General features: G+C 43.6%; 1 protein-coding gene across 1 annotated transcript in view; it reads left to right on the top strand.

Moving 5' to 3' along the window:
• Positions 1-13,469, top strand: part of myo1d (myosin 1D) — an 85,572-nt gene that overhangs the window by 64,393 nt on the left and 7,710 nt on the right. Inside the window, exon 21 of the mRNA XM_071910064.1 lies at positions 1,006-1,160. Coding sequence (XP_071766165.1) covers positions 1,006-1,160 — 155 coding nt within the window. The remainder of the gene's footprint in view (positions 1-1,005; positions 1,161-13,469) is intronic.

Consider the following 13,469-nt stretch of genomic DNA (forward strand, 5'->3'; position numbering starts at 1 on the left):
AGAGAGGGAAATGGAGAGCTAATGAAACATAAGGCAGAGTTCCAACTCCTAAGCTGTATTTATCTGTGATGTTATTGGTGTCTTCCTGTTGTGCGCACTTTGAAGCCCTGTAAAGCTGAACAATCCAACCGCAATATTGGGATTCTTCATTCAGTCCAGCTGCTCTCCAGTGGTATGTGGGTTGGGGGCTTTGATTAAAAACCTTCGATTAGTCCTTTGGGATGCTGATCAATAACTCCTCGCTGCAACCGCGGATTTCAATCTTGGAGGGGAGAAATTCCATATCCCAATAGATACCAGATATTGTCCTTTTTTTAACAAAGCTTTTCTGACCAGTACAGTACAGTAACAAATTCCCTTAGAGATTTTGTTAATTCTTTTGAATCATACTTTCACACAGATTTATATATATATACGCTATGTGATGTTTATATCTAAACCTACAAATACCACAAGTGATTACAATTTTTAGTATGGGTGTCCGTAGTATGAGCCCCAACACTACCCATTAAGCTACACAGTACTATCATGAATTGTAGTATTCACAGCATTAGATGTCCAATTATTTGTGGGAAAGTTCAACATGAGCAGTGTCTTGTATCATCAAGGTTTTGCCCTCCCCACTAAAAGGAGAGATCCGCTGAATATGCCAAATTCCCCTGGTTCCCCCCTCTGTACTTCCTAGTTAAATGAGGGATGATGGATTGTAGTCGGGTGTGAGACCCCAGTGAATTCATGTCCTTTGGGTTGTGCCAACTCAAATGTCCTGGTGTGCGCGTGTGTGTGTGTCTGTATATGTGTTATATTTGTGCGAAGTTGCTTGTATCTATAGCTATATCATGCGATTGTGTCAATATGTAATATGCTTCTGTCCACACATGCTTGCCCTTGCATCTCTGTGTTTGCGTCTGCATCGATACTTATGTTAGTGCGCCTACGTATACTTTGTGTGTACGTGTCTCTGTGTTTATGTGTGTGGGTCCTCTCTCTCTCTCCCTGTCCCAGGTGACGGGGGTGAGTGTGTCTCCTGGGAAGGACCAGCTGGTTGTGTTCCACACCAAGGACAGCAGGGACCTGGTGGTGTGCCTGCAGGGCATGGTGCCCGCCACCGAGAGCCGCATCGGGGAGCTGGTTGGCACCCTGCTTAGCCACTTCAAAAGGTAAGGAGAGAGGGAGCAGCAGGCAACAAGTGGTGGGCTGGATGGGTTTGACAGAAAGCATTTAATCAATTACTAATTTATCTGCCTTAATGTTGCCCTCTGTTTGTGTTCTATATTTGCTTTTAAGTTTAGGCTGTTAATGACATCTTGCCAGAGACTACAGATGAAAACTAGACTTTTAGGAAAACTCTGGCATATTTAAATACATTTTTATTGCTATTATTGTCCCTGTCAAATAAACCAGTAGAATAAATATAGTGAAAAGGAGACCTGGAGGTAGATAGAGAGATGATTGGCTTGTCCTTGTGGGCAGGCAGTGTTTTGTGGGTGTATGTGTGTCTGTGTATCATTGTGTGGGTTTTTTTTAGTAGAGAGACAATATAAAGATATTATTACTCTGGGCCTCCCCATCATTGTGAGACTATCCTGTACTAGTAGTGCAGGTCCAGATTTGTTGGTTTGACTCAGATGACCTTGATTAAGATGGAGGCCACTTCCGTTTGTCTCCTCAGCAAAAATCAGCACTTGTATTAATCAGCCATTTGTCCCCAGTTGAAACCCAAAGTCATAATTTGAGTTACTGTCATTAAATCCAACATTAGCCTTCTACTATTGGACCAGATATATGCTATTGACTTAAATGGGGATTATTGTAAAGTTTACTACCTTGTGTCTCTTTCTTTATCAGTAGATAATCCACACTGATGATTATCGCCCATTGTACCTTCTGTGGTCCAGATGTACTTGACTTTTTTACATTTTCTTATCCAGAGTAAATAAGATGGTATGGGGATTCAGTGCCTTGCTCAAGGACACTTGACAGCATGTCAGTCTCTCTAACTACAAGGAGAAGCCCATCACACAGTGTCATCTCTTTTTTCATTCTCAAATTTATTTTTCGATTCTCTTCCATACGAGGGAGGACAGTGATGGTTAAACATGGGTTTGAAATGTAGTTTGAAGGTATGAGAGATCTGTGAATGCTGGTTTTATTTCTTCAACTTTAGGAGTGGAAAAGCTCTTTATCATTCCTTCCTTCAACTAAGTTCAGTTCCGTGATTTACCAGAATACTGTGACAAATCCAGCTGTGGTACACTCACAGCAACCTCCATCGTCTCATGTTCATTTCATTTGAGCTCATGGCTGTCTTTATTATATTCTAAAGGCTATGTAAAGAATGTCAAACTTGTAAATTAAATCCCTGGACCGTGCAGTCGCTTGCTCTAACCCTTCAATTCATCGAGGTTCATTTCAGGACAGCCCACAATATAATGTAAAGCTAGTATCGCTTTCCTCTCCTGTCTTCTGTGTAAGAGAATCCTAGAATCTATAACTAGAATAGATAAATAAAACATTTAAGACACTGGAGACACATTAAGGATACTCAAGCATTCTATTTATAAGTTGGTAATGACCATATCCAGCTGAATATTCAGTTAATATTCAGGATATTCTGTTTTGTTCTGTTGTTCAGTACACAGTAATATTTCTGATTAGGATATTAATGTGCGTATTAGTATGACTATAACTAGGACATGAGCTAGTGTTGAGAATACGCTGTTCCTGTAAATGCGCTCAGTATCTCTTCCTTCAACTCTATTCATTTAATTCGGTACAGTTCACATCAGTTCAGTTCAGTTGAGGTGACTCTTCTGAGTATTTACTGCAGAGGCTGGTTCTGCTTGTCTTTCCTCCTTCCTATGAGGAGAATGCACACTGATGGCAACCACCCACCGTCCCACGCAGCAGATCAGAAGTTCAGTTCTCCTCAGTTCACTCTTACCTGTTTTAGCACAATGACATTCTGTTGCAAGCAGCTGGTTATTGTGTTGTATCACTCTATTTAGCTAATGTTAACTAGTATTCATTACCCATCCTTAGGAGCAGTTCCTACAGGGTTAGCTGCTCCTGCACAGTGGCAGGAATGGACATTGTTGAACTGAGGACTCAACCAGGAACCTTTTGACTCCGAGGCGCTAACTGCCTGTCCACCTACTGCCCAATCAGTGGGAGATTTGCACAGTGTTGGCAAGAGGAATTGTGAGGGGGGAAATTGTTGTTTCCTCCATAAAATCTATCGTTAATAAGGGGAGTGCATGCCAAAACTTGTGCAAACAAAAGTGATACATCAACTTTCATTCCCCTTTCCTCCTGTGTTTTAATCCCAGGAGAGGACAGCACATTTTGTTGCATTGTCACCTTATCTAACAGTGCAGCGCACACACATACAGTATGACACTGTCTCCAAAACTGCATACTGTGTCCACTGTAGATCAGGGTCAGAAATTAACTAGGGCACGGTGCAACAATGCTCTTGAAAGTTCCTAAAATGTCCATGAACTGAAAAAGCAGGGGACAAAAAATGCCCCTGATAATAAGAGTACCCTGTTTTAGCATTTCACCTTGTTCATATTATATGTGTTGATTTGTCAAAACTTCATGAGTGAATACGCCTACTGTCCCCCATGGGCCACCGTAGATGATTTGTCATTTTGCCAATATGCACAACATTATTTCATAGTTGAATAAAATTTCCCTGATAAGGATCAAAATTCCCCTAAAATCAGATCAAGAGGGCAAAAAATACCTTCTGGAAAAAAAGTAGTTGATTTCTTACCCTGCTGTATATAACTTTATACACTTAATACAGTGATAGCCACTTTTGCATTAAAATTATATCATTCATGTTATGGTTGGCCTTTTCAGTCATTTTGATAAGTTTATATTTCTGTTGCTATGATTGCTGCTTTGATAAAGCATGTTTTTAGATTACTACAGATACCCATTTCTCTTGTGATTGAAACAACTCATCCACAGCATAGTGTGGCACAGGTATTGATTTGTGTGTCTGTGTTTGTCTCTCTTTCTGTTTGTGTTTGTGTGTGTGAGAGGGAGACAGATACAGAGAGAGAGTGAGAATGTGAGTGTGCGCATGTGCACAGATGTGGCTGCATCTGCTTATTGGGGTGTGCTTGCGTGTGTACGTGTGTGTGTGTGTGTGTGTGTGTGTGTGTGTGTGTGTGCGACTTTGCCTGTGTGTGAGGGAGGTGTGCACGTACTTGATCATTGCCATTCTATGATGCTATCTCGTTCCATTGTGGAGCCCATTGCTCTGTGGGTGTCAGGCTGAGAAAGGCCTCCACTGGGCCTCGCTTAATGACTCTCCATGTGCTCCCCATGCCGACCCATCCATCACTGTGCAACATTGACAGAACAAAGGACACACCGGCACGGGCAATGGCGCGTGCACGTGTGTGTACGCTTGACTGCATGAAAATGTACGTGTGTATTGCAACCATTGTGTGTATGTCTGTGTCTGTGTGTGCATACATGCCTATGTACTGTATATCTGTACACATTTGAGAATATGTGCACTTGACTGCATGACAATGTGTATGTGCAGACACACATGCATTCCTGAAATGCATGTGTGTGCATGTGCATGTGATCTTTTGCATGCTGCGTCCCCCTCTGCAGCTCCCTGTAGATGTGGCTTTAACCTTTATCTCTCCTTCAGCACGCTGCACAGTGCACAACACACACAATAGTGAGCAGAGAGAGGGGCAGCTTACAGCCGCACACACAGGGAGCCTGTGTCAAAGCAACACTCTTTATCCTCCTCAAAGTGACAGCAAGGCCAAAACAGAATGACACTGCCTCCGAGACTAAACCCTCTTCCCCCCAGTGCCTGTGTCTAGACTCGACTTTCAATAGGCGCTGTTTGTTTTTGACAGAGTTTCCAAATCTGCTTGGCTTTAAGCTTTTATGTCATTATGATTTTTGATTTTGCTGAAGACTGAAGTGCTTTTTATTTTGAGATAGTGTCAACGCTGGCATATTCCAGAGAGGAGATAGCAGAAACTTCTTGATACCGCACCAAGTTGCCTCAAATAGAAGTGATTCCGAGAATTCGGCAACACATACTTAAGAAGATAACCCTCTTATCTGCTATGACGCACCAGTTGTCTAGAGAAATTCACAAATACTCCCGTCCTCGTTTTGCATAAAAAGGAAACGGATTAGATTCCCATGCCTTCAACCTCCCTCCTCCCTCCCTCCTTCCTTTGCCCCTCTCTCCCTCTCATCCCTTTTTTCCTGGTTCCTATTTTTGACTACATCCCCTTTGTACTGATCTCAGTCTCTCACCGCAACCCCCCTTCTCTCCATTTCCTCATCTCTCTCTCTCTCTCTCTCTCTCTCTCTCTCTCTCTCTCTCTCTCTCTCTCTCTCTCTCTCTCTCTCTCTCCCCCTCCCTCCCTCCCCTTTTCTCCCTTGGCTCCCCCTCCTCCATTTCAGGAGAGGAGGCAATGAAATATTTAAGGCTGTGCTGCTGTTGAGGCCTATATTTAGATGGGCCAGACCTCTCTCTCTCTCTCTCTCTCCCCCCCTCCCCTCTCTTTTTCTCTCTCTCTCTCTCTCTCTCTCTCATGTGTTGACATGCTCCCCACGCAGCAGCTACTGCAGCACTCTCACCCTCGAATGCCAGGGTAGGAGAGCAGAGACACCCCACATCTGTCACACATAAACACTCTGCAAAGTCAACGATGAAATCAGCCGATCCAAGCGGTTGCACGGCTCTAGATTGCACCCCACACTTTCTGTACCTCGATGTGCTTCACCATACACCTGCCTGTATTGATTAGTTCTCCTCTCCTCCTTTCTTTTTGTTGTTCCCTTTCTCTCCTTCCTTTTTTCCTTTCGCTTTGTGTCTCTCTGTCTTTCTCTCTCCACAAATCAGATTCCTGCACTCATTTGATTGCCTAGTCACATACCCATATGCAGGCTTATGTGCTTTTTTTGAGCAATATGCATATGAACATTCACACAGTGCACTTTTACATATACACACCATCATTTCTCACACACACACACACGTATAATATACATATACATTTCTAACGTACCCACCTCCCTCCCCCCAGTGCTAATCACCTTCTCTGTTGCTGGTCAGCTTGGCATGGTAAATAGAGCTATATATGGATTATTATCAGCACTCTGGACCCAAACATTCTGCTAAGTACCCACTCAGGCTCACAGTAGGCATTTCTTTCTAACAATTTCCCATAATTCTTTGTGGTTTATGCTCAAGTCTCCCTCTACATGTTTGGACTGAAAGGGAGGAGTCAAAAAACATGATTCAAAGACATCTACAGCCACTTTGATAGTTTTCCAACCAAATGCTGATCTCCTATATCGCATGCTGCCACTGATTCCATGAATTTCTTTACATTGGGAATGTCTGCAGTCTTGACATTGCGCCTCCCTCGTTTCTTTGTGATCGCTGTTGTGTGAGCTGTTGGGAACTGGTTCTTGGAAATGCGCTGTGGTAGAAGGGTGTATTTGAAGAGGCACTGTCAACAGCATCCCACAATTTTCAAGCATTTAGAAGTGTCTACAGTGGTGATGCTGCTCAACTCCTCCTTGGTCTTTAGTCCTAGACTGTATAGGCAGAAAATATTGGGCCTTGCACTGGCAGATGTACACATCATACACATCTTTGTTCTATACGACGGTTAAATAGGATAAGATGGTTAAATAGTAAACAAACTGAAAAAAACCTGGTCATCCTTTGAATATTGTAAGTCAAGGAACAACGGCAGGTAAGGCAGGTAATTACAGGACAGCGTTATCCTAAACGTATGACAAGTAGCCATCTGACCAGAAGGTTGCCAGTTTTAAAATGACTAGGTGTGATTGGGGCTTCATAGATAAAATACCAATTCATATGAATGTGCAGCTATCAGACCCCAGTGTTTTTGGGTTTTTGAAATTAACAAGTCCCAATATCTCCAAATACCATAGCTTACATGGCCACTTACAATTTTGCTAGAATTTTTTTTCCTCTAGCATTATAGTATTGTTTCCGACAGTATTATAGCATTGTCAGCAGCTCATAAGTAGACATTTTATTCCTTATTGGTACAAAAATTAAAATGTCCTTTTGCAACAAACAACACTTGTCACCAAAATTGTTCCCGTTTTAATGTTGAGCGTTAGTTTTGCAATCTAATTGCTTATATAATTTGCATATGCTAATGTGAGATTAATTATTCATGATTTAGTAAATAAAAATGCTATTTTCCCAATTATTTACGGTACATCTCAGATGAATATGATATTTTAATAGTATAACAGTTAACAACCTACCCCCATCCCCCACCCCGCAAAAAATTACTTCAACTATGATTTCTGATTTTGTACAAATCCTCCACTGACGCTGCATCATTATGGACTTACTGTGCCTCAAGCGCCACCTCTGGCCAGTCTGTGAGTGGTTTCCCTTCTGCTACAGCCTCTTTGAAGACGCTTAGAGGAAGACTCAGGTTGTACTGGGTAGATCTCAGGTGTAACACCCAATGCATATAAATGACTTGTGACTTCAATTTGAACCTGCATATGTTTTTTTGTTTGCTTTTTTAAATTTTCCTACATTTCTGCGTGATTGTTTCTCACTCATTGCCGCATCATGCCATCCCCTCTGGTTCACACCATCGCTGCTGAGTTCTTATAAAAATAGCTCGGTGTTGAATAATTCATCCAGAACCTCAATTCTCACAAGTGGTAAACTGCAGTTTAAGGAAAATTGAACTCCACTGAACGCAACACAACTCATCATACTTCTGCAAAAATGCTTACTTACTACTTACAAGCAAATACCTGGAATATTTTTGACAGGTATTTGCTTAATCTGTATCAGATCTGTTTAGACCTCGTTAGGGTTGTGCAACAGTATATCATTTACATCCAGATTGCACATCCTCTCTCTCTCTCTGTCTCTGTCTCTGTCTTTGTGTGTGTGTGTGTGTCATGACTCATGACCTAATGACAACGTTCCTTTGTGACGGATACTTGTAAGTCCCCAGTACACATAATCTCTCTCTTCCTGTCATTGTAGTAGCTGTGTTGTGTAAGCAGTTAGAATTGGTTTCTTGGAAAAGCAGGAGGGTTTCTGTGGCAACAGCTTGCCTTGGCTGCACCGGCTGCTACCGCCGCTGCCGATGTCCACAGTGACTAATGAAAAACCTGCACAGTAGATTGATAATGGGGAGTGTGGGGGCTTGGGAGGGGGAGTGAGGGTTGTTGGGGGGGGAGAGGGGTTGGAGGGAGATGCTTGTGTAAAGGGCTCAAGGATGGCTCTCTATCTCTCTCCATCTCCCTCTCACTTCTTCCTACTCTCTACTCTCTTTCTTTCTTTCTTTCCTTTGTTCTCTCCCCCATCTCTCCTTCTCCCACCGTCTGTCTCTCCCTCCGCAGCAGTTATTGACAGGAGTTTGTTAACCCCTGCCTGCAGTCCTCTCTCCTGTGTGTCGGCGCTTGGAGGGGATTGATGGTTTTATTCCGGGGCTTTAAGCCTATAATGAGAAGGAAGGCATCATTCTCTTTCTTTGTCTCTCTCTCTCTCTGTCTCTTGAATTCAAATACGCTTTATTGGCAGGACGAGGCAATTTGTATTGCAAGAGTATAATCAGCAACAATAAACAAACAATAATCACATTAGGAAATCAAATCAATTATTTCAACAGTGGATACTGTGCACCAGCAATTATATGTTCATGTTAATTCAGATAAATATATACAGTCAATTGTTGATAATTAGAAAAGTCTAGAGTAGCAGAGTCCAACAGTTTGGTCTGTTTTCCCTCTGTCTCTGTGACAGCTGTTTGTGGATTTACCTGCCCCATGTCTGTCTTCAAGCGTGGTTCTTTTCATTCATACTTTCTCTCTCTTACCTTCGCTCTTCTCTAACCTCTACCATCTCTCTCTCTCTCTCTCTCTCTCTCTCTCTCTCTCTCTGCCCCCCCACCCACCCCCTCCGATCTCTCATCCCTCCCCTACCATATGAGTCAGCAGTAGCATGGCAGTCCATCGCCCTCCATTGATCTGATAGAGTGATGCGGTCACATTGTGTTGCTGCCCTTGCTCCTGCCCCTGGCCTGAAGTGAGAGAGTCAGGAACAGTGGAAGGAGGAGAAGGAGGGAGGGAGGTGAGGTAGTTTGAATGTGAGAGAGGGAGAAGAGGATAAAGGGAAGGAGCAGAAAGAGAGACGGGGACCTTGGGGATCTCTAGGACAGAGGTGCAGCCAGAGACTGCAAACCATGCAAAGGGGATCAAGTGAAAAATAATGAGGAAAAGGAAGGAGGAGAAAGAGAGAGAGATGTAGAGAGGATGTTGAGTGTGAAAAAGAAGCGCAGTCGTATTGATCTGCCAGTGTCATGTCTTATTTACTGGTGTGGTCCTCTCGCACGTCGATCAGGTAACCAATCAGGGATCGCATTAGTGTGCAATGCAAGCCATCGTCATCAGACTCTTACTTCAGCATGTTGGCGTCAAAATGCTTTGTTCATTATTTTCCACTCCTTTAACAGTTGTTGACTAATATGGATTTTTTCAACCAAGGTTTTTTATGAGCAGCATTATCTTTCTGTTCCATGCTGAAATTTCACTCATTCTGTTTGGAGGAAATTACAATTTTAAGTTAAGTGTTTTTTTGAGAAATCAGATCTGTTGCTATGTGTGTTTTAGTTGCACCTATACAGCGAGTCATGAATATAAAAAAAAAAAAAAAAAAAAATGCTGTTGGTGAATAAATGTGCCATACTGCACTTTCTGCTATATCTGGAGATGGCATTATCATCATTACTGATAGCAAGAAAGAGAAAGGGAGGAAGAGAGAGGGTGGCAGAGAGAATGAGAAAGAAAGAGAGAGGGAGGAAACGAGAGAGAGAAAGCCAAGCTGCCTTTGTCTCCCCCATCAAGGTCACCCTTTCTGCTGAATCAAATATTTCAGACTGAAAGAAGTGGGCTTCGCTCCTTCCCTCCTTCTCTCCATCCCTCCCTCTTGCTCTCTCCCTCTCCGTCTATCACCCTCCCACTTCTGCTCCTCCCCCTCCCCCTCTTGTTTTTCAGCTCACATTCCACCTCTCCTCCTCCCCCTCCTCTCCCTCCCTCCTTTCTGGGGCGCTGCGGATGCAGTTCCCATGGCAACCATTGGATCCATGTTTGTCTGATACGTGATCCATTAATAACCCTGCTGGCTGAAAATAATAACGGCACATCTCCTCTCGGACCACAGACAGAGGGATGGAGCGGGGGACAGAGAGAGAGAGAGAAGGGCCATGCTAACAGAATCATATAGATGGGATTTACAGCATAGGACAGGAATCCATAAAGAGTGAGATATAAAGATGTGAAAGTGAGTGATATTACAGAGGATGGAGTGTGTCAGTGTCAGAGAAAAGGAGTTTAATCAGCCCAAGCCTTTATTTTAACACACATCTCTCTGCTTTCCTGTACGGACAATAGTCATTTTCCTCAATGGAAAAATTTGCAGCCAAAGTCATCAAAGTGTCTTCAAGGAAGAGAATGTATCTGCATAGTCGTTATATAACTTCCAGTTCCCAAAGTGGAATTTCAAGCATGTGAGTGCATTCATTCTCTTTCACACATATAGGACACGTGAGCTGCAGTCAGTACACACACACACACACACACACAGACATACTGTACATATATATATATATATATATATATATATATATTTCCAATGTTTTCTATGGACACAGATGGTCAAGGAGACATACAAAAACAAACATTCTCTCTCTCTCTCTCTGTCTCTCTCTCTCTCTCTCTCTCTCTGTCTCTCTCTCTCTCTCTCTCTCTCTCTCTCTCTCTCTCTCTCGCTCTCTCTCTCTCTCATATACACACACACACACACACACAGCCAGAGTCATTGTTATGTGGGCCAGTGGGGAGTCCTGCTCATCTCATTGGCACAGTGCTGCAGCCTGGGGGAAGGCTGGGTAGACGGATGGATGGGGAGGGGCCGGGCAAGCAAGTGTGTGTTTGTGCATTCGAGAGAGTGTATGAGTGACCGAATGTATATGTATGAGAGAGAATACTTACGAGTGACAAAATGTATGTGTGTTTGAGTGAAAGGAATGTGTATGTGTGAATGTGAGCGTTGATGTGACCTACTTTTCCGCCGCGCCCGGCCTCACATCACTGCAGAGCTGTGAGCAGCCTGCCAGCCCACTGCCAGACAGCTTCTCTCACACACTCTCTCACACACACAAACACAGGGAAGTGTGGGTCACTTGGGTGTCACCCCAACAATAGTGCCATATTGTGTGTTTACCATGTATCAATGCCCGACTCATTAATTCCCCACAGTGGGCTGCAAAGGATGGCACCCCCCCTTTACACAGGTCTGTCAATTAGGTCAAATTTTAAAAATTCAACTTTATCAGAAAATTGTTGCTAGCTATACTGTATCATCTTCCAGGGGAATAATATATGCAATTGAATATCCTTAATTCCATTACACAGATCATCAAGTTGTGATGATGCATGCAATCTGATGACACATGCAAGCAACCAAGTTGCAACAAGTTGCACAATCGTGATTAGCTTTGTCCTTTTGAGAGAAACAGTTACTTTTGTATTAGTGTAGTCATATTTTTTAGATCATTTTTATGTAATTTAAATATAGTAATATAGTATAGTATGTATTATTATGTATCAGTATAGTAGTCAAAATGGGAAGTGCTATATATAGATAGATACTGTATATCGGGCTACATACATATATACATACTCTGTCCACTTCATTTAATCTGCTCTGTTGCCTCTCACTACCAGGGTGGCTATGCTATTCCTGTGTAACTCAGTGGGTAAGAGTGTAGCTGAAGCAATGCCAAGGGCAGGGCTCTGAATCCCCACAGGAGCTTTATTCTCATACTGAACTGTATGCACTTACCGTAGCCCAGCGTCTTACTGTCACTTTGGATAAAAGCATTGGTTAAGTGCTATACAGTTAAGATGATGTAGGGGTCTAGATTTTATATATTCTCCTCTCTCTGTTCTCTCCCTAGTGACCTCTATATATACCCTATCACAATCCAGACCCCCCCACACACACACGCACACACACACGCAACACACACACACACACACACACACACACACACACACACAACCTCTCGTTCCACCCAGCAACAGCACCATATCGTCTCCCACTGTCAGTGCAATTATGATTAACCTCAACACATTCTTTGCTCCCTCCTTGGCCCCCTTCACCTCCAACCTTCCCCCTTTCCCTCTTTTCCTTCCATTCTTCTCTCTCCCTCCCTTCTTCTATCCCTCCTTCCATCTCTCCCTCTTTTTTCCCTCCTTCTTTTTTTCCAGCTTCTGTCCCTGCCTCCTTTCTCCGCTCCCACCTGTAATTAATCTCCCCTGCTACCATCTTTTCATCATGCCTCTTTTTCTCCTTCTCACCCTCCCTCCTTTGCTCCCTCTACCCCTCCGTCTCCCTCATTTCCGTCTGTTCATCTCCTTCACGCCACTCATTCATTATACCTCCTTCTCTCCCTCTGTGTCTCCCTCCCTCCTTCCATTTATTCCATTAATGTCTCCATCTCATCCTACCTGATGTAACATCCAGTTCTGCGCAGATCAACTCTACTGACCTGATAGTGTTTCATTCTCTCTCTCTTCTCCCCTCACCAACATATGCCTACCACCCAATAGAAAACAGTGCCAATAGATGAAAATAGATGCACTCTTCATTGATGTATTGACTGCCTTTAATGAGCAAAACTGGCAGGGAAGTGACTTCAGAAGTGAGCAGTCTCCCATCAATAATGAGCAACTAATTGAGGCTGCCCGTCTTGCTTTTCTATTCCGTCTCACTCTGCGCCAGCGTATTGATTCTTGTAATGTGTCTTTAAGCCAGCTCCATTCACCCTTGTGATTGTGGAGAGTCCTTATGAAAGACCAAAGGCACTGCTGATCATTGAGTAAAGGCTGGGCCGCTGGTATAGAGAAGAGAAGAATGAGGATGAATAGAGCCAGTGAAGAATTGACTCCCCCCCCCCCCCCCCTCCCATCACAGTTGTTTAAGACGGAGAAAACACTCCTGCTGCGTGGCTATTGTGGCTCTGCAGTGTAGGAGAGCCTCCACCATCTGTGTAGCAGCCTCAGTGTCCCCCAGAGAGACGGGGTCTTTGCTTTGTACACTTCCGGTCTCGCTACGTCTCCCACTGATCCCCCAAGCAGGGAGATGCGGATGTGAGAAGTGTGCCCTTTTGTTTGACCAGGGCATCTGTGAGCACCGGACTCTCTAAACACCAGAGGAACAGCTTGGAGGAGTAGCTGTTATTGATAGCTATCATTCATCACCTCCCTGTGGGAATAGGAGTATCTCCGGTTACCATGTGGAGAACCTGCCGGTGATCAGCCCACGTGTTGCCATCCACTCACGTTATCTATCCCACTCAGGGGCGTTGCTAGGAATTATGGGGCCTATGTAC

The sequence above is a fragment of the Centroberyx gerrardi genome, chromosome 20 (genome assembly GCF_048128805.1).
Source record: "Centroberyx gerrardi isolate f3 chromosome 20, fCenGer3.hap1.cur.20231027, whole genome shotgun sequence".
Lineage (NCBI taxonomy): Eukaryota > Metazoa > Chordata > Actinopteri > Beryciformes > Berycidae > Centroberyx > Centroberyx gerrardi.